The sequence below is a fragment of the Octopus bimaculoides genome, chromosome 4 (assembly GCF_046866305.1).
Source record: "Octopus bimaculoides isolate indiv1 chromosome 4, ASM4686630v1, whole genome shotgun sequence".
Taxonomy (NCBI): Eukaryota; Metazoa; Mollusca; class Cephalopoda; order Octopoda; family Octopodidae; genus Octopus; species Octopus bimaculoides.
Window position 1 is genome coordinate 88,239,932 of NC_142931.1, and position 27,061 is coordinate 88,266,992.

Here is a 27,061-nt window from a genome sequence, read left to right on the forward strand (position 1 = left end):
TCAGGTTCTATATGATGGGTAAAATGTTTCTTCATGATGGCAATTTAATATTATTTTTTTGTTTTGGTTTTAAGTATTAGTTCATTTGGCTATTATATGGTATTTCTATGCATTGCACAATTGACATTGTATTGCTCCATTTATGTAGGACATGCTTTGCTCAATGATTGACTAATTGGTATTGAAATGATCAAAAATTATTTCCTTAACAGAAAATATTTGAATTTTTTTTTTTTTTTATTGCAGTATTTATTCCAGTGTGACCAAGTGTTGTACTCTATCATCCCTATTACAGGAAAAGAAAGTCTTGAAACTTCTTTTATGGATAATTGTGAAGGGGTATGTTTCAGCTTTAATGTTGTAAGTCTTGTAAATGTTTATAAGTGCTCTGTCTATGTATCTGGAAATAAAAGTCTTACACCTTACTTGTGTATATTGTAGGAGTCATTTCTCATTTTATCTCAGGTATTCTATTCTAGTCTATGTTACTCTGTGTGAAATATACTGTTATGCATATCAATAAGTAGTTGTATACTGGAAATCTTTGGTTTTGAATACTCCACAGACACGTGTACCCTTAATGTAGTCCTCGGGGATATTCAGCGTGACACAGTGTGACAAGGCTGACCATTTGAATTTACAGGCACAACAGAAACAGGAAGTAAGAGTGAGAGAAAGTTGTGGTGAAAGAGTACAGCAGGGTTCGCCACCATCCCCTGCCGGAGCCTCGTGGAGCTTTAGGCATTTTCGCTCAATAAACACTCACAACGCCCGGTCTGGGAATCGAAACCGCGATCCTATAACCGCGAGTCTGCTGCCCTAACCACTGGGCCATTGCACCTCCACATTTTTTTCTATTTATACAATATTCAGCCCTTTATTTACATGCATTAGATCATAGATCCTGTGCTGGTGCTGCATTTACATGCCCATGTTGGTGCCACGTAAAAAGCACCCAGCACACTCTGTTAAGTGATTGGCATTGGGAAGGGCATCCAGCTGTAGAAACCATGCCACAACAGACATTTGGAGTCCGGACAGATTCCTGCTAGCCAGCTCCATGTCAAACCGTCCAACCCATGCCAGCATGGAGAGCAGATATTAAACGATGATGATGATTGTGTATTGTCAGAATGAAATTAGGGTAGGCGTGGGAGACTGGATTATTTTGCCTTTTTGATTGTAAAACAGGTATGATATTAGGGTTGACTATACCCTGGTTACATGCTAAAGAGCTAAGTGTGCAATGTTCAAACCAGAGGGTGTGAAAGAGTATACTGCTTTCAAGATATGTGTTGAAAATGAGTTTTGTTGTTAAAATAAACTGAAAAACTCCAGTCAGGAAGAGAAAGCACACTAAAGCAGGCACTTGCATAGGTACGATGGGCTTTTGTGCTATCTTTGTGGACCAATTCTTGCTCAGTCAATCTGAGGCTGTAGAAGATATTTGCTTAAGGTTATTTAAATTTGAAATTGGACAAGGTAAACACACCACTATATATGTGATTATTATTATTATTATCAGTAATATTAATATGCCAACTTTTTTTGTTCGTACCTGTTGTGTGTGTTACACTTCAAAGAAGAGGCAAAGCGAGAGAGAGAGAGGAGAACAGAGAGAGTGAAAGAGACAGTGAGTGGTGATGGCATTCATTTTGTGTTTTTAAATGTTTATCACATTGCAAGAGTAGATACACAGATACATATACACATTGTTAAATCAAAAGCGGGTGTTACATCACTTTCTATGTTCTGTAACTGTCACAATATACTTTTCTAGGCCTGATTTTTTTGTGGGGAGGGGGGCCAGTTGATTAGATCGATCCCCAGTACGCAACTGATACTTAATTTATTGACCCCGAAAGGACAAGTCGATCTCGGCAGAATTTGAACTCAGAACATAAAGAGACAGACGGTCATAATATACAAACATTTCTCATAGCACCAGTTCACTGTTTACAGATGCTTACATTTTTTGTGTTTTCCGTGAATTTTTCACGGGTCCAGCTAATTATTATTATTATTATTATTATTATTAAAGCAATGAGCTGGCAGAATCGTTAGCACGCTGGACAAAATGCTTAGCAGCATTTCGTCCATCTTTATGTTCTGAGTTCAAGTTCCACCAAGGTCAACTTTGCCTTTTATCCTTTCAGGATCAATAAAATAAGTACTAGTTGAATACTGGTGTTGATTTACTCGGCTTACCCCATCCCCCCAAATTTCAGGCCTTGTACCTATAGTGGAAAGGATTATTATTAAAAGATGTTTCTTTATTTTTAGGTTAAACATATTGTCATGATCAACTGTGGTGCATCTTTCGATGTCGTGGAGTTGTTACAACCTGAGAAAGATGTGTGTTTCTACATTTTTGACAGGTAAAATATATTTTTATTCATTGAGTCATGTCTACATGTCTGCATTGTTCTGGACATGTAATCTCTTTTACTCTTTTACTTGTTTCAGTCATTTGACTGCGGCCATGCTGGAGCACCGCCTTTAGTAGAGCAAATCGACCCCAGGACTTATTCTTTGTAAGCCTAGTACTTATTCTATCGGTCTCTTTTACCGAACCGCTAAGTTACGGGGATGTAAACACACCAGCATCGGTTGTCAAGCGATGTTGGGGAGACAAACACACACATATATATGCATATACATATATACGACGGGCTTCTTTCAGTTTCCGTCTACCAAATCCACTCACAAGGCTTTGGTCAGCCCGAGGCTATAGTAGAAGACACTTGCACAAGGTACCACGCAGTGGGACTAAACCCGGAACCATGTGGTTGGTAAGCAAGCTACTTACCACACAGCCACTCCTGCGCCTATATGTAATGTAAATGGATGACATGAGCTTTATCTTTTAGTCTTTCAGCATCTTGGGCAAGTTTTTTTTTTTTACTATAGTTTCATGTCAGCCCAAGTCTTGTGAGTGAAATTGGGTAAATGGAAACTGTGGAAGCCCATTGGATTCATAGGTCCAGCCATGTCATGCTGAATCAGCCTGAATTATATTATGGGTATGAGTTTCTGCAGAATACGCAGCCACTTAGCTGTTAATTTAATGTGTAAGTAGTTCAGATGATAGAATAACTGAATGCTTATTGTTAAAACCAGCAGAGGATCACTCATTAGAGAGAGCAAAAGAAACTTGTTTATTCTCTATCGCAATTAGTCAACTTTAGCATCAATTGTTACACATTTTCAACAGGACAATTACTGATCTATTGCATTTCTGATGATCAAAATCATAAAGGAGCACCAAAAGCTTGCTTCCCATCCACATGGTTCCAGGTTCAGTCCCACTACGTGGTACCATGGGCAAGTGTCTTCTACTATAGTCTTGGGCTGACCAAAGCCTTGTGAGTGAATTTGGTAGGCAGAATCTGAAAAAGCCTGACGTGTATGTGTGTCTGTGTCTGTGTTTGTCCCCCTCCCTAAGTTCTGGGGTCAATTTGTTCGATTAAAACCCTTCAAGGTAGTGCTCCAGTATGACCGCAGTCAAATGACTGAAGCAAGTAAAAGGAAAAAGAAGAATAAAAAGAATTAAATTCAAGAAAAAGTGATTGCTTTTGGTAAGCCTGTTAGCTGTGTGTTAATAAATGTCAAATGTTCATAATTGATTGCAGTATTTACCAACAATGGCTTTGAGGATTTTATATGACAATATTTTGAAGGTGCCTAGAGAAAAAAGTCTATTTTGTCAGCATTAATTCAATATTGAAATGGACTGCATACAAAAATATATGTGAATGTAAAACAAAAACCCCAATTGACCCTTTAACATTCAAATCAGCCCAAAACATCTGGCCCAAATATCCTCCTTGTTTTATGTTGAAAGCAGCCAGGTCAAGCCTCTCATACCTACCCTACAATGTTATTCTAAAATGTAAAAAGTCACATCATTGAAATCCTGAAGCTATTAGATTATACATGATTAATACAAAACAATATGAATTAATAAGTATTTAAAAAAATTTTTTTACTTGTTTCAGTCATTTGACTGTGGCCATGCTAGAGCACTGCTTTGAAGGGTTTTAGTCAAACAAATCAATCCTAGGACTTAATTTTTTTTAGCCTAGTACTTATTCTATCAGTCTCTTCTACTGAACCACTAACTTGGTTGTCAAGCAGTGATGGCGGAGACAAACACAAAGAAACACACACACACATATATAAATATTTTGGTGGGCTTCTTTCAGTTTCTGTTTACCAGATCCACTCATAGGGATTTGGTCGGCTCAAGGCTATGGTACAGGACACTTGCCCAGAGTGCCCTGCAGTGGGACTGAACCCAGAACCATGAACCCACATAGGGATGGAGGGAGAAGGATGGAAAGTAATCCATATAGTTGACTGTTAGAGGTGCTCAGGAGAAAGACATCTGGTAGAGGTTAGAGGAGAAAGACTTCTGGTATAGGTAGTGAGGGTGGGATTGGAGTGGGGTGCACTGCGAACAACAAAACATTATGGCTGCCCTATTTCCTAGCTAAAGCCAATGTGGCATAGCTACAAACAAAGCGAGCTACAATTTAATAATCAACATGCGTAAACTTGAAAGAAATGAAGCTGGTATGCTCCGCTGGATGTGTAATGTCAGTGTGCATACATGACAGAGTGTAAGCACCTTGAGAGAAAAATGAGACATAAGAAGCATCAGAGGTGGTGTGCAAGAGAGACAACTGCACTGGTATGGTCATGTGATGCATATGGATAAGGACAGCTGTGTGAAGAAGTGTCACACCCTAACAGTGGAGAGAACCTGTGGAAGAGGTAGACCAGGAAGACATGGGATGAGGTGGTGAAGCATAACCTTTGAACTTTGGGCCTCATAGAGGCAATGACAAATGACCAAAACTTTTGGAGATGTGCTGTGCTTGAGAAGACCCGGCAAGACTGTAGTGATGGCCGATGCCAGTGTTGCATAATTGGCCCGTTTAAAAGCACCGTTCAATTGTTGGGCAGTATGCCATGCTTGTGAAGACCTGTTGAACCAAGTGAAATCGTAGTCATGGCTGATACCAGTGCCACCTGACTGGCACCCACGCCGGTGGCACGTAAAAAGCATCATTCGAGTGTGGCCAATGCTAGTGCCGCCTGACTGGCTCCTGTGCTGGTAGCATGTAAAAGCACCCACTACACTCTTGGAGTGGTTAGTGTTAGGAAGGGCATCCAGCTGTAGAAACCTTGCCAGATCAGATTGGAACCTGGTGCAGCCTCCCGGCTTTCCAATTCTCAATCAAACTATCCAACCCATGTCAGCATGGAAAGCGGACGTTAAACAACAGTGATAATGATATATATATATATATTATCAACATCATTTAATGTCTGTTTTTCATGCTGTCTACCAGATTCACTTACAAGGCTTTGGTTGGCCTGGAGATATACCTTACCCAAGGTGTCACACAGAGGGGAACTCTGAACCTGAAGCCATGTGGTTGAGGGATAAACTTTTTAACCATGCAGCTATGTCTGGTGTTAATTAAGTAAAGATATAAATCAAAATATGTTTAAAAAATGATAACTTATTCCAGGTCTGTACAACAAGAATATATAAATATGCAACAATTTAAATTTGTATGTCAAGTAAAGTATACTATAGTAGCTTATTTAAATCTTTGCTAATGGAATAGCTTTCTGGCAGTGTTAGTTTCTGTCAGAACCCTGACTCCCTCTGAGCTAATGATTGGCATGGTCACCTTTTATGATATAGAGGATTTGAGTGTGCTTTCTTGGGAGAGATCTTCCCTGAGTGTATCTGTATGTGTGTTATTTACACTTTTCAGTACAATCAAATTATTATTAAATTTATGCAAAATAATTCTGGCATATAAAATATATACAGATGATCGCCTTATGTCCAATAGCCCAGTAGATTAAGCATGAGAAAAGAATGTGATATAAACTTCTGACTGGTTTCAGCTTTATGCATAAAACTACCACTCCATTCAGGCTTGACTGATGGTCGGTTAAACTGCAGTATGTTATCAATAGCACAACAATGTTAGAAGAAATCATCATCATCATCATTTCACATCTGTTGTCCATGCTGGTACGAGTTGGATTGTTTGACTAGGGTTGGCAAGCTGGAAGGCTGCACCAGATTCCAGTCTGATTTGGCATGGTTTCTACAGCTGGATGCCCTTCCTAATGCCAACCACACTGTGAGTGTAATGGGTGCTTTTACATGCCACTGGTATGGGTACTATTTGCATGACACAAGTATCTAGTACCTCTAGCTTACCCCACTAGCAGTTGATGGAGTTCTATTTTCTGTACATTTTTGGTGTTTATTGTACATATGCATCTACTACACACAAAAGCTATTTTCCCTGTTAACCTTCCTCTGATATTACTACACCTCTTATGTGTCCATAGCTTACACCGGGTACATCTTATGGAGTTTCTACCTACGCCTTTTCTACAGATCAAGCAGGGATTTGTGATTTGTCTGCCTGAAGGGATTTGTGATTTGTCTGCATTCTTACTTACTAAGACTTTGGTTTTTGCTAGATTAACTCTAAGGCCCTTCAATTCTAGACCTTGCTTCAATACCTGAAACTTTTTCTCTAGTTCTGGTAGTGTTTCAGCTATAAGAACAAGGTCATCAGCATAGAGGAGCTCCCAGGAGCAGCCTAACTTAAATTCCTCTGTTATTGCCTGGAAGACTATGATGAACAAGAGAGGGCTGAGGACCGATCCTTGGTGAACCCCTATTTGTACCCAGAATACTTCACTGTACTTGTTGTCAACTCTCACCTTACTGGTAACATCCTTGTACATGGCTTGTACAGCTCTCACCAACCACTTGTCTATTCCTAGTTTCTGCATTGAACACCAGATAAGGGATCAGGGGACCCTGTCAAAGGCTTTCTCCAAGTCAACAAAAGCTAAGTCCTGAGGTTTATCTTTGGCTATGTATTTCTCCTGCAGCTGTCTTACCAGAAATATAGCATCAGTGGTGCTTCTGCCTGGTACGAAGTGAAACTCCATTTCATCTAGACTAATTCTCTCCATAATTAGTTGGGCTATGACCCTCTCCATAACTTTCATCACTTGATCTAATAATTTGATACCTCTGTAATTATTTCTCTCTAAGGTATCCTTTACTTATGTAGAAGTTGACTATGGTGCTGCTACACCAGTCATTGGATATGATTCCTTTGTGAACCACCTGATTTACAATATGGGTGACTAGACCATAACCCACACTACCAGATATTTTAAGCATCTCAGTGGTGATTCCTAATGGGCCGGGGGCTTTCCCTGTCTTCATATCGTTAATTGCCTTATCTACCAAGGTTTGTTGATTTGGATAGCTGGTCCCTCAGTTGGGTCAACATTTGGTAGACTCTCCTTTTCCCATTTATTCTCCATGTTCAGCAGTCTTTTATAATGGCTTTTCCAAGGCTCTTTCTTTGCAGAATCATTAAATGCAAGTGTACCATGATCCATGCAGACACATTTCACTCTTATGACATCACAATTTTCTCTCACACACTGTCTTGCAATCTGCAACACCTCAAGTCTTTGGTCCTCATGTCGCTGAACATAGGCAAACTTTTTCTGTTCTGCATCTCCCTTGGCTATATATATACCTGTCTCCTAGCTTCCCCTCTGGTTGATAGAATTCCCTACTTCCTCCACTCTTCAAGGCCTTCCAAACCTGTTACTTTACTCTAATGGCCCTGTCTAAAGTATCATTCCCCCACAACATTACCTTAAGTCTGGATAGAACTTTGCACCAACTACAGATTTGGTCTGTGGCACTCAGGAAGCTGACCCACAAGAATTCCCAGTTACCCTCTATGTCACAAGTCTAGTTCCTCTTCCCTCTCATCAAATTTCTCAATTAAGATGTCCCTAAATCTCTGACCATATGAAGGGTCCTTAAGCTTCTAAATCCTTCTTTTCCAGGTTGGTCTGCTTCTTGGTATCCTTCTGGCCTGAAGTCTAAAGTCACTAATGACGAGTCTTTGCTGGGAGGTACATTCTTCACCAGGGACAATCTTTGTATTTAGGAGCAACCATGCATCCTGCTCTCTGGTGAGAATGTAATTGATCTGGCTAGCATAGTCACCTGACTGGTAGGTTATCAGGTGGCTGGTCAGCTTTCTGAATTTGGTGTTGCAGATCAATAGGTTATTTGCATCGCAGAACTCCAGTAGCCTTGTTCCCTTTTCGTTTTGGGAACCAATTCCATGGCCCACATACACACCATGAAAGATACTGGGCTGCTGTCCGACATGCCCATAAAAGTGATCATTTTGTGCTTTTGGTAGACCCACTTGGTAGGCATAAGCAGAGATAATTGTCGCTATAGTATTCTGCAAGACTAGCCTGAGCTTAAGTACGCTATTGCACTCTGTGACTACTTCTATGACCTTATCCACCCATTTTTCTGCAAGAATTATGTCCACACCACCTACCCTGCTACTGTTAGCTTCTCAGAAGATTTTATACCTATGTGTCTTGCCTGTGAGGAACCTGGCTGAAGCTCCTCTCCAATACCTCTTGAATGCAACATACATCAACACACATCCATTCAAGTATCTCAACAATCTCACTAACCTAGCTTTCAATGTGTCTACATTAACACTGCCAACTCTGTAAATTGGGAAAGGGACATGGGAGGGAGCATGGGAAGGAGAGATGGTATTCAGCACCTGAAAAGAAGGTTTCAATCTTCGTTTGATAACAGACATATCACATCAGCTGTATTCACTTTAACCTACCATCATTCAAACATGTTAAACTTGTTGCTCCTATTTTGAGTGTAATGTAAGCATTGTAAATATGTTATAAGTGTTGTAAATATAAGCGTTATTGTTGCAAACATAAATAGGTCAATTTTAAATTAAGTAAATGAGCCATAGTGTGGATGATTGGTGGTGGTGGGTGGGAGAGAGCTATGCAAGTCTTCTGATACAGAAGCCCATGTAGGGGTTTCTGGTATAAGAGAAGAAATTTCCGGTATAGGTGGTGGGGGCAGGAATGGGTGGGCGCATTGCGGACAAGCAATGGCCAGCTTCACCTCAAGAAATAACAGTAAGAAGAGACTAGTGAGGCAGAGAGAGAGAGAGAGAGAGAGAGTCTTGAAAGACTTTATCGCTGGAAGAATCATGAGAAAGATGCAAGTTATAAAACAAGGCAAGAAGGATTACAAATTTGTAAGCGAAAGGGAGAGATCAGTGAGGAAATCATGGCAAAGTATGGGAACACATGGGTTATGAAATGGAGAGAATATTGCAAAGATTTAAAGAATTATGAGTTTTGAAGATTATTTTATGAATTAAAGAATTACAAATTTTGAAAATTATTTTAATTCAAAGTACAGCATATTAGTATTCCGAATATGAATGATGAATGAATGATGAGTGATTAAAACTAAAGAAATTTTTTAGTTTAGCCCATCATTTTGTGTGGTATAATAGTGTCAGCAGCAGAGCAAGTAATGTGAAAGTTTGGAAAAAAACCTTGTGCAAAGGATTCTTTATATAATCTACAGCCGGAAGTGCTCAAACTACGTATAAAAAAACCTAACTTTAGGCACATTTTATATTCTGTGGTTAGTGCAATAAAAGGTAAGACCCTCAACTTAGCAAACAGTTTTAAGCAGTATAATATATGCTGTATCCATATTCCCAATAATGTCTTGCTCAAAGAGCTGTTTTCTGTAAATGTAGTTTGTTGTTCTGAAGCACATTTCATAGAACATTTAGTTATTGAAAAAATATTTAACTTCCTCTTTCAGTCACAGGCCAATTGATGTACATAATGTGTACAATAGTTTACAAGTCAAAGTACTTGTGAGAGAAAATGAAATTACTGACATTCCTGATTATGATAGTATCTTTAGAGATGATGAGGTAAGTATTATTTTTATTTATTCATGATAATATGCAGTATTTATTAAATATTTCTTTTCTATTAGCAGAAAGTATGAAATACATCTTGGAAACTGTGTATAAAAATTTTTTGAGAGAATGTTCTGGCAATATTGATTTGTTGTGCTACTGCTATTGCAGTATGATTTGTTTTTAGGTACTCATATCCATATTTGTATGCAGTTTATTGATGACTGCCTTCAAAGAAGCAGTTATTATGTGTCATTCCAGATTTACCTTATTACAAATTAAATGTTAATTCATATTCTTGACATGTCATAAACATTTTAACTGAGGAGCTAAATCATTTATTGGACCAACTATTTTTTTCAAAACAGTTCTGTCAAATGAGAAAATAGACAAAATTATTAGATTATTAATGAAAGTCATCATCATTATTATTTAACATCCATTTTCCATGCTGGCATGGGTTGATGGTTTGACTGGAGCTGGTAAGACCAGGGGTTGCACCTGGTTCCATTGTCTGTTCTGGCATGATTTCTATGGCTGAATGCTTTTCCTAATGCCAACCATGTTACAGAGTGTACTGGGTGCTTTTTATGTGGCACCAGTATCACTTCTGCAGTGGCAGATGGGTCTTTTTGAGTACAACAAGGTGCCAAGTATCTCAGTCCTGAGTCATCTCCTTTGTAAGGCTCAGTGTCTTGTGGTCGGCCTTCACTACTTTGTCCCATGTCTTCCTGGCTCTCCCACTTCCATAAGTTCTATCCACTTTAAATGATTGGCACTTCTGTATGCAACTGTCTACATCCAAACTACATATGATAATTTAAATATGAACAAAAATATTCAAATGTCTTTAGTTCAACGGACTTGAAAGAAATGAAGCTAGTATGCCTTGGTGGATGTGCAATGTCGGTATGCATGCATGATAAAGTATAAGCGTCTCGAGAGAAAAGTTGGGCACATGAGGCATGAGATGTAGTGTACAAGAGAGACTACTGCATTGGTATGGTCATGTGATGCATATGGATGAGGACAGTTGTGTGAAATGCCAACCTTTAATGGTAGAGGGAACCTGTGGAAGAGATAGACCCAGGAAGACAAGGGGCGAATTGGTAAAGAATGATCTTTGCAGAGGCAATGACAAGTGACTGAGACCTTGGGCAATATGCCATGCTTTAGAAGACCGGTGAAGCCAAATGAAATCATAGTCATGGCCAATACTAGTGTTGCGTAACTGGCACCCATGTTGGTGGCACATAAAAAAGCACCCTTTGAATGTTGAGCAATATGTTGTGCTTCAGAAGACCATCGACCCAAGTGATCTTTGGGCGATATGTTTGATATGTTGAACTTGAGAAGACCTATAAAGCCAAGTGAAATCATAGTTGTGGCCAATACCAGTGTTGCATAACTGGAATCTATGCCAGTGGCATGTAAAAAGCACCATTCAAACCCTGGGGCCTCATGGAGGCAGTGACAAGTGACTGAGATCTTTGGCAGTATACCATGCTTGAGAAGACCTGTCGAACCAAGTGAGATTGTAGTCGGGGCCGATGCTGGTGGCACATAAAAAACACTCACTACTCTCTTGGAGTGGTTGGCATTAGGAAGGGCATCCAGCTGTAGGAACTATGCCAAATAAGATTGGCACCTGGTGCAGCTCTCCAGCTTACTACTTTTCAGTCAAATCATCCAATCCTTGCCAGCATGGAAAATGGACATTAAATGATGATGATTATTTGTTGACAGTTTTCCAGAAACTATGTGGAAATACTAGTAAGCAATATCTTGTATTTTTATTATATTTTCCATACAGTTTCTTGTTGGTAAGATTGTAAAGCTTCTTCGTTTTACATTCAAATTAAAATTACTCATTCAATTTTAGCTTCCTTTCAAATGTTCTGTCCACTCATATTTTGCTTTTGTCAATTTTCTCTGACTAGATCCTGAAAAATTTGTTTCATGCTAGTTTATGTATATATGATGGGCTTCTTTTAGTTTCTATCTGTGAAATCCATTCACAGGGCTTTGGTTGGCTTGAGGCTATAGTAGAAAACAGTTGTCCAAGGTACCATGCAGTGGAACTGAACCCAAAACCATGTAGTTGGGAAGCAAGCTTCTTACTACATAGCCACACCTGCACCTAATATATATGTGTGTGTTTGTTTGTACTCTTGTCTAGACTTTATGTGATGGTTGTGAATGAGCATCATTATCATACAAGTGAAGTTGTTCATTTCCAGTCTTCTGTGTAAAATATGTCTGGCCATGGGGAAATATTACTTTATTTGGAAACATGAGGATTGACAACAGAAAGGGCATCTGGCAGCCATACAAAATCTGTCTGAACCATGCAAGCAGAGAAAAGTGGACATTAAAACAACGATGATGAAGAAGGGAAAGAAAGAATGTTAAAGGGCCCATTGAAGTACCTTTTAAAAAATGCACTTCGGCAGAAATAAATTTTAGGGGTCCACTATCATAGAAGTGCTATCATAAAGGACATTATAACTCTTTAGCATTTAAACTGGCCATATGTGGCCCAAATATTTTACCTTTTTTATGTTCAAACCAGCCATATCTAGCCTCTCACACCTATCCTATAATGTCATTATAAAAATAAACAATTACATCATCAACATCATGAAGCTACCAGATACTGCATGATTAACTCAAAGCAATGTGGATGAATAAACATTACATTTGACACTGTAATCTGAATGCTAAAGGATTAAGGAAAACAAAGCTATATCTACAGACAAAATGCAGAAATGCCTCTGCTAGAAATGTAGTGGTGTGAACAATAAGAATAAAAATTCTACCATAACCTTTTTTATAGGATGATATGGATAGTGAGGATGAAGATGACGAAACAGGTTACAAGCAGCAAAAGAAACAATTTGATGATAAATATATAATGAAAAAGCGAGAGAGAAGACTATGGGAAGAAAACAGGTACAGATTTTCATTATTTTTTTTTTGTTATCATAACTTTACATGTTTTTCATTTATTACTTTAATTTAAATGATGTTCGTTATAATAACTATTGTAAGTAAAATTACCATGTAAGTTTTGATAGGATTGATGTACTATTTTGTGGATGCTGTTGCTTAAATCCAGATCAACCCTGATTAAAGAGAAAATAGATGAATGGATAGATGGACAACATAATAGATGGATAGATGGACAACATAATAATTTTAGTCAAACTATAGGCTAATATATCAGCACCTTTCAGCTGGAAAGCTGACAGAATCATTAGTATGCCAGGCAAAATGCTTAGTGGTATTTCAACCATCTCTATGTCTTGAATTCAAATTCTATCTTGGTCAATTTTGCCTTTCGTTCTTTCAGGGTCAATAAAATAAGTACCAGTTGAGCACTGGGGTTGATGTAATCGACTTACCCACTCCCCCGAACTTACTGGCCTTGTGCCAAAATTTGAAACCAATACATCAGTACCTTAAACTCATGACCACTACACAACTATATTAAAAACAGTTGATTTAATTTATATTTAGAGATTAGAATGTTTGAATCAATATCAGTTTCATTGTATTTCAGAAACAAGACCTTGTTCACTTATACACAATTTTCTTCTTTTGGAACATCTGTAAGTAATAACACATCACATATTGTTTTCCTGTTTTATACATTTCATACAAATATTATCCATTACATTCTTAATAACTTTTAGATTGATGTGAAGTATTTCCTTTAATCATGAGATATTTTATGTAAATTCTGTTCAAACTGGTTTCATACAATAAGGAAATGAAGGCATTTTTCCAGCTTCGTTGTTATTTAACCCAAGGTCAGCACTGACCTATGACCAAAGGCATTCCAGCTGTGACCATGCTATTCTTATCAGACACACTATAAACATTACATTAACCAATTTAGCTTTCTTACTTTTAAAAACACAGTAAAGTGTTGACTGTTTCCAACTAAATTCATTACTTATCTCATTAAGTAAGAATTTGTTGTTTATTGATTTTTAGTCATGTTGAATGAGTAAATGACTTATTTTAGAAAGAATAATTGATTAATTAAATAATTTGAAACAGATAGTAAATTGAATGAATAAATGTGTGCTTGTGTTTGTATATGCATATATATGTAGCTTCATTATTTTTCTTGAAGCACTGTTGCATAATAAGTGAATTTTCACTTCTATGTTTTTTTTAAATATTGATATTCTTAAACTCAGGCTGGCCTTGCAGAATAGCATAGCATAAATTATCTCTGCCTATGCCCACAGTTGGCCTACCAAATGAACAGAACAACTATTTTCATGATATTCTTTTGCAGGCTGCCTTTAAGACAAATGATGAGGATCTCATTGCTGTGGCTGGTGACTTCAATGGGCATGTCCGACAGCAGCCCGGTATCTTCCATGATGTACATGGGGGCCATGGAATTGGTTCCCAGAATGAAGAGGGAACAAGACTACTGGAGTTTTGTGATGCAAATAACCTATTGATCTGCAACACCAACTTCGGAAAGCTGACTAGCCACCTGATAACCTACCAGTCAGGTGACTATGCTAGCCAGCTCGATTACATTCTCACCAGGCAGCAGGATGCATGGTTGCTCTTAAATACAAAAACCATCCCTGTTGAAGAATGTACCCCCAACCAGCATAGACAAGTCATAATGACTTTAGACTCCAGGCTAGAAGGATGCCAAGAAGCAGACCAATCTGGAAAAGAAGGACTTGGAAGCTTAAGGACCCTTCATATGGTCAGAGATTTAGGGACATCCTAATTGAGAAATTTGATGTGAGGTAGAAGGAGCTACAAACTTGTGACATAGAGGGCAACTGGGAATTCTTGTGGGACAGCCTGCTGAGTGCCACAGACCAAATCTGTGGGTGGTGCAAAGTCCCAACCAGACATAAAGTAATGTAGTGGTGGAACATTGCCATAGACAGGGCCATTAGAGCAAAGAAACAGGCCTGGAAGACCTTGAAGAGTGAGGGTAGCAGGGAATTGTATCAGATAGCCAGAAGGGAAGCTAAGAGACAGGTATATAAAGCCAAGGGAGAAGCAGAAAAGAGAAAGTTTGCCTTTGTTCAGCAACATGTGAACCAAAGACTTGAAATGTTTCGGATTGCAAAACAGTGTGTGAGAGAAAATTGTGATGTCATAGGAGAGAAATGTCTCTGCACGGATGATGGTGCACTTGCATTTAGTGATTCTGTGAAGAAAGAGGCTTGGAAATGCCATTATGAAAGATTGCTGAATGTAGAGAATGAATGGGAGGAGGAGAGTCTGCCTAATGTTGACCCAATTGAGGGACCAGCTATCTGAATCAACAGTCCTTGGTAGATAAAGCAATTACGGACTCATCGCTGAGATGCTTAAAATATCTAGCGGTGTAGGTTATGTTCTAGTCACCTGTATTGTAAATCAGGTGATTCACGAAAGAGTCATACCCAACAATGATTGGTGTATTTGCACCATAGTCAACTGCTACAAAGGTAAAGGTGATGCCTTAGATAGAAATAATTACAGAGGTATCAAACTGTTGGATCAGGTGATGAAAATTACGGAGGGAGTCATAGCCCAACTAATTAGGGGAAAAATTAGTCTAGATGAGATGCAGTTTGGTTTTATGCCAGGGAGAAGCACCATTGGTGCTATATTTCTAGTAAAGATAAACCTCTGTACTTAGCTTTTGTTGACTTGGAGAAAGCTTTTGACAGAGTCCCCCAATCCCTTATCTGGTGGTCAATGTGGAAACTAGGGATAGACAAGTGACTGGTGATAGCTGTACAAGCCTTGTGCAGGGACACTACAAGTAAGGTGAGGATTGGCAACGAGTACAGCGAAGAATTCAGGATACAAATAGGGGCTCACCAAGGATCGGTCCTAAGCCCTCTCTTGTTCACCATAGTCCTCCAGGCAATAACAGGAATTTAAGACAGGCTTCTGAACCACACAAGTTTATTGTAGCAAGCACTACTCATACCATTAACTTCACTGAAGAAATAGGAGCTCCAGTCACTTGCTCATGATAATATTTCACATTCCAGTAACATTAGCACATGCATATCTAAACTATTATCAAACAGAAATATTCAACGAATCATCTTGTCATACTTTGTGATGTGAACAACAAGCTTTCAAATACATCCCTGTACCAATGGACTTGAACTGCAAATTGGTTGAACCCACAACCCAATATTCAACATATAAAATCAAGATGAAATATGCAGTCCTGTGGCTCACCAGATTCCGTCAACCTATCCAACCCGTTCCAGCACAGAAAAATAGCTGTTAAATAATGATGATAATGCTAACAAATGGCCACTCCTGATCTTTTAAGGAAAGCTATATTGTTATGAACATCATGAGACACAAGAGATACCAAGAAAGCCACATGAAAAACTTTACCATGGAGACAAGCAAGAATTACATTAATTATTAATATTTTGCTAAATACTGTAAACCACTAGCATTTTTTTTTTTTTGGTAATGTTGGCTTCATGACTTTTGGTACCAAATCAAACATAGTTATCTCCCCATATGAATAAAATGTTTCATTTCAATTTGGAGTTATCACCCCTTATAAATGATTTGCACAGTCCCACTTAACCAGTGAAATAGTGAGGTCACAAAACAAGACCTATCAGAGGGTGAATAAACAAAGCAGAGCCAACGGCCATTCAATAGCTGGGGTGGGGGAAGACCCTACTTCATTAAACTACATCGGTGGTTTTTAACCTTTCCGAGTTGTGTCCCCTCTCATTGAATGGCATTTTACAAATGCCCCTTTACATCATCTTCATCATCATTGTTCTAATGGCTACTTTCCCATGATTGCATGGATTAGATGGAGTTTATTGAGGGTGATTTTTACAGGCTGGATGTTCTTCCTGACACCTACCCTTATCTGTTTCCAAGCAAGATAGTATTTCCTTATTGCCAGGAATGGTTTTTGCAAGATATTGGCAAGGAATGACCTTCATTTATGACAATTCTGTGGTATCAAGACAAGGAGACCTGAAGTCTTACACACTTGCTCTCTCTCTCTCACACACACATACACACACACACACACACACACACATATATACATGCACAAACACGCACACGTATAACAGGCTTCTTTCAGTTTCATCATCATCATCATCATCATCATCGTTTAACGTCCGCTTTCCATGCTAGCATGGGTTGGACGATTTGACTGAGGACTGGTGAAACCGGATGGCAACACCAGGCTCCAGTCTAATTTGGCAGAGTTTCTACAGCTGGATGCCCTTCCTAACGCCAACCACTCAGAGAGTGTAGTGGGTGCTTTTACGTGTCACCCGCACGAAAACGGCCACGCTCGAAATGGTGTCTTTTATGTGCCACCCGCACAAGCCAGTCCAGGGGCACTGGCAACGATCTCGCTCGAAAATCCTACGGGAGCCAGTCAGGCGGTACTGGCAACGGCCACGCTCAAAATGGTGCATCTCATGTGCCACCTGCACAAGAACCAGTCCAGGGGCACTGGCAACGATCTTACTTGGCTTGCCGGGTCTTCTCACGCACAGCACATTTCCAAAGGTCTCGGTCAGTAGTCATCGCCTCAGTGAGGTCCAATGTACGAAGGTCTTGCCTCACCACCTCAGCCCAGGTCTTCCTGGGCCTACCTCTTCCACGGGTTCCCTCAACTGTTAGGGTGTGGCACTTTTTCACGCAGCTATCCTCATCCATTCTCACCACATGTCCATACCAGCGCAATCGTCTCTCTTGCACACCACAACTGATGCTTCTAATGTTCAGCTTTTCTCTCAAGATACTTACACTCTGACGGGTATTCACATTGACATTACACATCCAACGGAGCATACTGGCTTCATTCCTTGCGAGCTTACGTATGTCCTCAGCAGTTACAGCCCATGTTTCACTGCCATGTAGCATGGCTGTTCGTACGCATGCGTCATACAGTCTGCCTTTTACTCTGAGTGAGAGTCCCTTTGTCGCCAGCAGGGGTAAGAGCTCTCTAAACTTTGCCCAGGCTATTCTTATTCTAGCAGCTACACTTTCAGCGCACCCACCCCCACTACTAACTTGGTCGCCCAGATAGCGGAAGCTATCGACTACCTCTAGTTTTTCACCCTAATGCACTCCCAAGGCTATAGTAGTAGACACTTGCCCAAGGTGCCACATGGTAGAACTGAACCCAAAACAACGTGGTTGAGAGGCAAACTTCTTAATTACACATCCATGCCTTTTACAAAAAAAAACTGTCAAACAGAAGCTGAGTTTTATGTCAGGTTACTTTTCATGTTACTGATAACGTGAAATGCTGTACAACCTGTTGTATGGTCAGACCATTGGCAACTAAACCAACAACTCTACCAGACCTGCTTATTGAGGAGGGTGGTTTTCATTGGACACCCTGCAAAACAAGACCTATCAAAGGGTGAACAAACTCAGCAGAGCCAACGGCCATCCAATAGCTGGGAGTGAAAAGACTCCTAGTTTTTGTTTTGATAAGGGAAACATACAGAGTACACACATACATTCATTTCTTTGTAGGTAGATGTAATAATGTGCCAAAGTAATATAACAATATATAACAAAATAACAAATCTCTGTGAAAATACATATTTAGTGTCTCTGAACAATAAAGGTATGTTGGCCTATGTTTCCAGCTTCCAATTTATGAATGAAAATGTAGATCAGGCTGTCTGCTTGAATGATGAAGAATTATGAACTTGAAAACAGTAATGGAATAAGGATAAAAATTTATCTCTTTAATTTTAAACTGTTCATATTTTAATTAGAGAATCTTCTTCATGATTTTATAAACTTTTATGCCTTCAGAACTTATATAATAATGAATAAGTTTATTTGTATAACAAAACCCTCCAAATTTTTTATTATTTTCAAAAGTTGTTGAAACTGCCACATAAAAAGCATCCACACTGTAAAGTAGTTGGCATTTGGAAAAGCATTCCGCTGTAAAAACCTTGGCAAAACTGACCTTGCTTGTGCTTGTGCCTTGTAAAAAGCACTCAGTCCACTCTGCTGGGTGGTGGGTGTTAGGAAGGGCAGTCAGCCATAAAACCCATGCCAAAACAGACATAAAAGTCTGGTGCAGGCTCCCTTCAAACTGTCCAACTCATGCCAGCATGGAAGGCAGACATTAAACTGCAGTGGTGGCAGCGCCGCATTTCATCACAAATATGCTCACAAAGCTCTAACAGATTTTTCTCAAAGAAATTATTAACTTAGTTAAAGAAAATGATTAGTTTCACTTGCTATAAAATTAATATCCATTACCATCATCTTTCACAATATTTTTCTGTCTTTATGATAACATGATGTCAAATTATTTTTATTTCTAAAAAACTTTTGCATTTCTTTTTAAAGGCTGCTCTTCTGATGTTGGAAATGGCATGGACCATGTCAAAAGACACAAATGACTTAATCTGGCAAGTTTAAATTCTTATAATACATTATTGTGAGTAGGAGGGCTCTGAAAGGGGTCTCAGGGAGTAGCATCCCTGCTTTCCCAAGCTAGTTTTCCACCACATTTCTTAAAAATTATGGTAGAGGTCTTGGTCTCAGGACCATTCATGTCTAGAAACTGAGGTTGGGGGTAAAGCAAGGGCATGCTCCCCATAGAAAATCCAGCCCAAAAAAAGCCTCATGACAATAGCAAAGAGGCATGGGCACCTGCCTACCTCAAAAAGGAAGGTGCGAACCCTCATCCTGAGTTGTGCAAGCATGACTTGCCTTATGTTGGTCAATGACCTGAGGAAAAGCTTGGGGTGACGTTGGGAAGTTGGAATGTGGGCAGTCTGCATAGAACTGAAGTGTGTTAGGAACTGAGGAAGAGGAAAGTGGATGTGCGCTGTGTGTAGGAGGTTAGAGGGGCCAGGGTGCAAGATTTGTGTAAGGGGGTCAATGGAAGAAGGTACAAGTTGTGGTGCTTGGGAAATGGCAAGGGGACTGGAGGTATGGGAGCTTTGGTGAAGGAAAAAATTTGCGAGAAGGTAGTGGAGGTCAGGAGAAAGAGTGACAAAGTGATGACAGTAGTATCAGCATTTGAGGAAGAAGTGGTGAGAGTATGGTCTGCAAATTGGGAGAGGGATCATTGAGAAAGAGCAGTTCTTTGATGAAATGGCGAGTGAGTGGGACTTACATAAGACAGATGAATTGGTTTTGGGCATGGGTGATTTTAATGGACATTCTGGGGAAATGGATCCAGGGCTTTTGAGGGTGTGCATAGGGGAAAGGGAATTGGGGAGAGAAATATGAAAGGAAGGATGCTGTTTGAGTTTTGCAATGAGAAGGGGTTGTGTGGTGAACATGTGGCTTAGGAAAACAGAGCAAAGGAAGGTGACTTTCAGTGCAGGAGAGAATGAGACAGATTGATTTCATGTTGGTTGGCATGGAAAACAGAAAGTATCTGAAAGATGTGAAGACAATACCTGGGGAGTTACAGCAAAGGTTGGTGGTTGCTGACTTGAATAAGGGGAAAGTTAAAAAGCATGTGAGAAAGGGAACGGTTGGGAGGAGAAAGGTGTGGAAACTGAAGGAAGAAGAAACAAGAGCAAGGTTTGAAGAGGGAGTTGGGGAGTATTGATGCACTGGATTTGTGGATGTCTTTTAAGGAAGGGGTACTAAAGGCATGTGACAAAGTGTGTGTAAGGATGAAAAGTAGGAGAAATCGAGGAGATACGTGGTAGTGGAATGAGGAGGTGAGGGATGCGATAGCGAGGAAGAAGGAGGCACAAAGCTTTATGTAATAATAGGAGTGAACAAATGAAAGCCAGGTATATTAACATGAAGAATCTTGCAAAGAGGGTAGTTGCAAGATCTATGAGGAAGGAGGCTGAGGAAGTTGAGCGTGCTGGATGAGAACCCAGATAGAGTGTTTAGGTTTATGAAATCAATGAAAAAAGATGGAAGAGATGTTGGAGGAGGAAGATGTATGAGGTGGGGTGATGGCAGGTTGAATTTTACTGAGAAGGATGGGAAGAGTTTGGAAAGAGCATGTGAGGGAATTATGAATGAGGAGAATGAATGGGATCAGAGGGTGGAAGCTGCTGTGGTGAAGGGGCCAGTGGAGAGGGTTAGTCGGAAAGAAATAGTGGAGGCAATGAAGGAAATGAAAACAGGAAAGGCAGCTGGTCCATCAGAAGTAAGTGTGGAAATGATAATTGCAAGTGGAGAGATAGGGATTGTTGTGATGATGGAGCTCTGCCACAGTGTGCTGGATGGAAGAGGAATGCCAGATGATTGGGCACTAAGTGTGGTGGTACTGAGCTTCAAGGAGAAAAGGAGATGAGATGAGTTGTGGGGCGTATAGAGGAGTGAAGTTATTGGAGTATGCAATGAAGATAATGGAAAGGGTGTTGGAGAGGAGAATTTGGAAAGGGGTGGATGTGAACAAGATGCAATTTGATTTTATGCCAGGAAAGGGGACAAGTGATGCAGTGTTCATTGTAAAGAAATTCCAAGAGGAGTACCGAGATAAGGAGGAGTTGTACATGTGCTTCATTGATCTGGAGAAGGCATTTGATAGGGTTCCAAGGAAGGTGATTGAGTAGGCATTGAGGAGGAGAGGTGTACTAGAGGTAATAGTGAGGGTAGTGATGAGTTGGTATGAAGGGGTGAAAACGAGAGTTAGAGTTGGATCAGAGCTGTTAGAGGACTTTGCAGTGAAAGGTGGTGTGCATCAGGGATCAGTGTTGTTTGCAATAGTGGTTGATGTGATGATGGAGAGTGCAAGAAAGAGATTGATAATGGAAATACTGTTTGCAGATGACCTTGTTCTAATGAGTGAGATGATGGAGGGATTGAGGGAGAAGTTTCGGAAATAGAAGTAGGTGTTTGAAAGCAAAGGTTTGAAGGTAACCCTCAGGAAGACAAAGATGATGGTGAATGGGGTGGAAGGAGAAGTGTTAACGAGTAAGGTAGATCCATGTGGTGTATGTGGGAGGAGGGTAATGGCAAATGTAGTGTTGTGTACGAAATGTAGGAAATGGGTTCATGGTAGATGTATGAAAATGAAGAAGGTGACCCCAAGACTGGCAAGAGATTTTATTTGTGAAAGATGTGAGAAAAGAGCTGGAGGGCTGGTGGAACCAGTGGAAATACTATGTGACGAAGTAGAAACAGCGAGAGAGTTTTGTTATTTGAGAGATAGGGTGGATGTAAAGCAGCTATGACAGCAAGAGCAAGACTTGGCTGAGTGAAGTTCAGGGAATGTGGAGCATTATTATATAGGAAAAGGTTCTCCTTGAAGATGAAAGGAAGGGTTTCACAAAGTTGTGTGAGATCTGCAATGTTGTATGGGATGAGACACAAGGGAAAATGAAATGGCAATTTTGAGAAGGACTGAGAGAGCAATGTGTGGTGTAAAACTATTGAATAAAAGGAGGGCTGAGGACTTGATGGAGATGCTGGGGTTGGAGGAATTGGTGAAACAGCTGGCAAGGGTGAATGGAGTGTGGTGGTATGGACGTGTTGAGGAGGGATGAGGATCGTGTTCTGAGGAGAGTTCTTGAGTTTAAGGTGAATGAATTGCGAATGTGAGGTCAACCAAAGAAAATGTGGAGGAGGAGATTGGGAGGGTTGGCTTAAGGAGGGAGGATGCCCAGAATTGGGCGTGATGGTGTGACAGCAGTTGCTGTAAGAGTGAGATAGATCCGGTCACCCCCATTAACAGGGACAAACTCAGATTTAAAATATTGGACATCAAATTGTTATTTTCTCAAATCAATACAACTGCATATGATATACATGCAACTGAATACTGTATGTGTATATATGTCTGTCTGTTTGTCAATTGAGACATATATATATATAAAGAGAGAGAAAAGGAAAAAGAGACCAATACCCTTCATAACCTTATATATATATACCCTTCATAACCTTATATATATATATATATATATATATATATTATATATATATATATATATACATATATATATATATATATATACATATACACCAGAGTAAGCACATTTCTAACAAAACTGTCCGATGAACAGGAACGTGAAACTCAGAGTAACAGTCTTTTGTTATATTTCTGCTGCTTTTAAATAAAGTATATATATATATATATATATATGAGGTGGTATCAAAAAGTTCCTTGACTAGTTCTATAGCATGCTAACGGATGGCAGCACATGGCTGTGTGAGGGAGTTAGCAGTGATCTTCATGAGGCAGTCTGCCAAGTGACTTTGCAAGTTGTGAAATTTGTGCTTTTGTGATCACATATATGCTGTAGTGTGCAATTTTGTCATGGATAGGAACAAAGAGCCAATGTTAAATTTTGCACTAAACTTGGGAAGTATGCTACAGAGACATTGAGCATGCTTTGGCAAGCTTACGGCGATGAGGCAATGGGTCATATACAATGTTTTGAGTGGCATAGGCACTTCAAAAGCGGAAGAACGTTCCTGGAAGACGATGAGCAATCTGGAAGGCCTCCCATGAGCATCACCCCTGGAAATGTGATATTGTGCACCGAGAATTCTTCAGGCAATGGAGAACACCTGAATGTAAATGCAGAGTGAGAAAGTCAGAATAGTGAGAGGGTGAATTATCAATTTCAAAAACAAATACACTACTACATGCATTGAGTACTCTTGCTTCAATTTTTACAGAAAGAGAAGTGGCTTCTCCAACAAGCATAAGTGTTTTCCTTTCCTTAACCTGTCTTTCTCTTTCCTTCCAACTTTCACTACTATTCAAATCATCATCATCATCATCATTTAACTTCTATCTTCCATGCTGGCATGGGTTAGATGATTTGACAAGAGCTGGCAAGCTAAAGAGCTGCACCAGGTTTCATTGTTTGCTTTTGCATGGTTTCTTCAGTTGGATGCTCTTTATAACGCCAGTTGGTACTGACATCAGCAAGATCATCAAGTAACTTGTGAGATGAAGGTCTTTCAGATAGGAGAGGGAGTGGAACTGCAGAAAGTGCTTTGTGCCAGGTGAGAGGTTAAAGTATAATGAAGAGATAGAGATAGGTGTCATACTTGGCATCCCCAGTAGAGAAAGAGAGGAGAGGAAAGATAGATAGAACTAGAGAGAGAGATAAAGAGAGAGAAATAGATGGTGTTGGAGATCCATCTGGACCTACCCTTGGGTAGCAGTGAGTGGAGGTGGAATATGTCATACAGAGAGGATAGACAGGGATGTTCCATAAGAGTGAAGGGAGATACTTAGATATGGGAAAGAGGTGACTGTAGCAGGTGATGGTGAGAGAGATTGGAGTAGCTGGTAGTGGAGACTTGGTAGATATATGAGGGCATGAAACCTACATGGATAGGCACATGAGAGAATGGGGCCTGCAGTAGGTAGTGATTGTGGGAAGATGGATTGTATGGGAGTTTTGACAGGACAGAGTGTGTGTGTGTGTGTGTGTGTGTGTGTGTGTGTAAGAGGTGGATTATGGCCTGGCATGATTTTACTCAGCTTGACATGTTTTCTCAAGCACAGTGAATTACCAGAAGTCTTGGTCCTTGATATCCAAAGATTATTTCTCACCACTTTGCCCCATATCTTCCTGGATCTACCTACTTCTTCCACAGGTTCCCTCCACAATTAGAGATTGGCACTTTATGCAGCTGTCATCCATATGCCTAACATGTCCATACCAGTGCAGTTTTCTCTCGCACACTACATTTGATGCCTCTTTTGCCCAACTTTTCTCTTAAAACTATTACACTTGGTTGTACATACATACTAACATTGTTTATCGCCACTTCAATATGACTATTCCCATAGGAACTGATGTTACTACTGTTTTTAACCCCAGAGAGGAAGAAGTTGTCATACATAACTGGATGTCTTGTGCAATGTAGTTCTTCATCATCTGGTTTCACACCAACTGTAATTCTTTGTTACCCAGCTTCACACCAACTGTAGTACATTGTCACCCAGCTTCTCACTCTTGGTCAGCTGACCACCATGCGTTCACTCACCAAAAATTAATAAGGAGAACATGCAACATGCTTTAAACCAGTCATGTGATCAATGAACATTATTTCTCATTAGAATTATGAATCTATTATTCATTTTCTTTTGTAGAACTAGAGAACAGTATTTTGAGTAGCATCATTTTAAATTATATTTATCAAATTAATTCTTCCATTTGCTGCAGATGATTGCCTGCCAAACTATAATAATATTGAACAGCTTACTATCACAGTAAATAGAACTTTATTCTATCTTTCATAATAATCCTTTTGGCATGGATACATTTTCCTTACTTTTTCTTTGTTGCTTCTGTACTTTCTTCAAATGTTTATTGCTACTATAAACATTTAAAAAATTTTCTTTCTCAGACAAAAGGACTTTATTTGAAATATCAGTGTCCTGGACTCTAACCTACCTCTATGGCATACAGACTTATCTAAATTTGCAAATTTGTTTTAGGCTTGCTGTTGTTGGTGTTACAGACCAGTTGTTGCATTATCAGATATCCAGAGAAAAATATATTGAAGATGTGATGTTACTACAGTCTCATTTATCAAGACACAATAGAAGGTAAACTACATTTTTTTACTCTTTATTTTTTTCTCTGGAATATCTTATTTCTTGTCTATATTCTTAAAGGATTAAATAAAATAGATAAATTTCTCTAGAGAATGAAAATATGAATTAAAAGGATGTGGATTTAAGGTACTAATTACATTTATGCTATAAAAGTATATCTTTTTTGCATGGGTTGGATGGCTCCTTTCCAGCGCAGTATCTCACCATTTGTTGCATCTTTTGTCAGGTTCAGCATCTTAAGGTCAACTTTTACTACTTCCATTCATGTCTTCTATGGTTTTCCTCTTCCAGAATTTCCAAATAAATGCCAAGAGATCTACTACTTGGATCTCTTGGCTCTTCTTTAACTATCTGTTACTGGTCCATATTGCATTGCACATGTTTGTACCAATGCAGTTTTCTGTCTTGCACATAACCACTGATTGCTCTTATAACTCTTACAGCTTTTCAAATATTCAGTTGTAACATCATCATCATCTTCGTTTAACGTTCGCCAGAAAGGCGATACTGGGCACAGGTGCCGAGAGTCATTATCATTAATGATATGGTTATGAAAGTTTAGTAAAAAGGAAAAAAATCCTATTATAGCAATAATAAACTTCTGAAATACAAAAATAGCCCAGGACAAAGTAGTTTTGATAAGATGCAGTTGGGCTGTGTGTCAGCACTTGGAAATATATATGCCATTTCTTTGTGAGACAACTTCAAGAGAATTCTTTAAAAAATTAAGTTAATCTAGTGCCTTTACTGTTCTAAAGAAGGCTATTGACAATATTCCACACTCAATTGTCTGGTGAGTGTCAATAAACTAGGGTGGTGATGAATGATTTGGAAGAACCATTAGAATGATGTATGAGAATTCTCTATGCAGAAATAATGCCAGTAATTGAAAACATGAGAAGAAGTGTATCTCTGTTACTGATCTCTAACAAAGTGCCTATCTTTAAATGTGGGAGGGACCTTGTGGAAGAGGTAGACTCAAGAAGATGTGGGACAAGGTAGTGATATATGATCTTCAGATGTTGAGTCTCACAGAGGCGATGACAAGAGACTAAGACTTTTGGTGATTTGCTGTTGAGAATTGTAGTTGTGGCCAGTGCCAAAGATACATGAACAGCACCTTTACCAGAGACCAGTAAAAGATACCCATGTTGATGACATGTAAAAGACACCCTTGTCAGTGACACATAAAAGGTACTCATGTCAGTGACACGTAAAAGGCACCTGTACTGGTGACATGTTAAAGGTATCTGTGCCAGTGGCATGTAAAAGACACCCAATACACTCTGTGGAGTGGTTGGCATTAAGAAAGGCATCCAGCCATAGAAACCAAGCCAAAACATGACTGGAGCCTGATGCAGCTCTTTGGCTTACCAACTCCAGTCAAACCGTCTAATCCATTCTAGCATGGAAAATGGATGCTAAATGTGATGATGGTGTTGTTGATATGTGATGTCAAGATAGAAATGAGTGGTGTTATCTCATAACTCAAGAACAGTCTAAATCATCCTGCTTAATGAATGCTTGTTAAAATTATAGTGATTGGTTGAAACCTTGTTTGCAGCATGGACCAATTAATGCTGGTGATTAGATTTTCAACTATAACACATATATACTTACTCCAATGTTTATGTTGAGAAAAATTTCAACTTCATTCTTTGTTTCCTGTTTGTAT

The 27,061-nt window shown here is 39.4% G+C and overlaps 1 protein-coding gene across 5 annotated transcripts in view; it reads left to right on the forward strand.

Annotated features, from left to right (window-relative positions):
* The window catches only part of LOC106870207 (cell division control protein 45 homolog), a 67,523-nt gene that overhangs the window by 18,520 nt on the left and 21,942 nt on the right, over positions 1 to 27,061 (forward strand). For all 5 annotated transcript variants that reach the window (XM_089350939.1, XM_014916209.3, XM_052967208.2 and 2 more), the window contains exons 3-9: positions 247 to 339; positions 2,284 to 2,378; positions 9,761 to 9,875; positions 12,700 to 12,815; positions 13,426 to 13,474; positions 19,233 to 19,294; positions 25,267 to 25,377. In XM_089350939.1, the coding sequence (XP_089207065.1) occupies positions 322 to 339; positions 2,284 to 2,378; positions 9,761 to 9,875; positions 12,700 to 12,815; positions 13,426 to 13,474; positions 19,233 to 19,294; positions 25,267 to 25,377 (566 nt within the window). In that variant the 5' untranslated portion in view covers positions 247 to 321. The remainder of the gene's footprint in view (positions 1 to 246; positions 340 to 2,283; positions 2,379 to 9,760; positions 9,876 to 12,699; positions 12,816 to 13,425; positions 13,475 to 19,232; positions 19,295 to 25,266; positions 25,378 to 27,061) is intronic.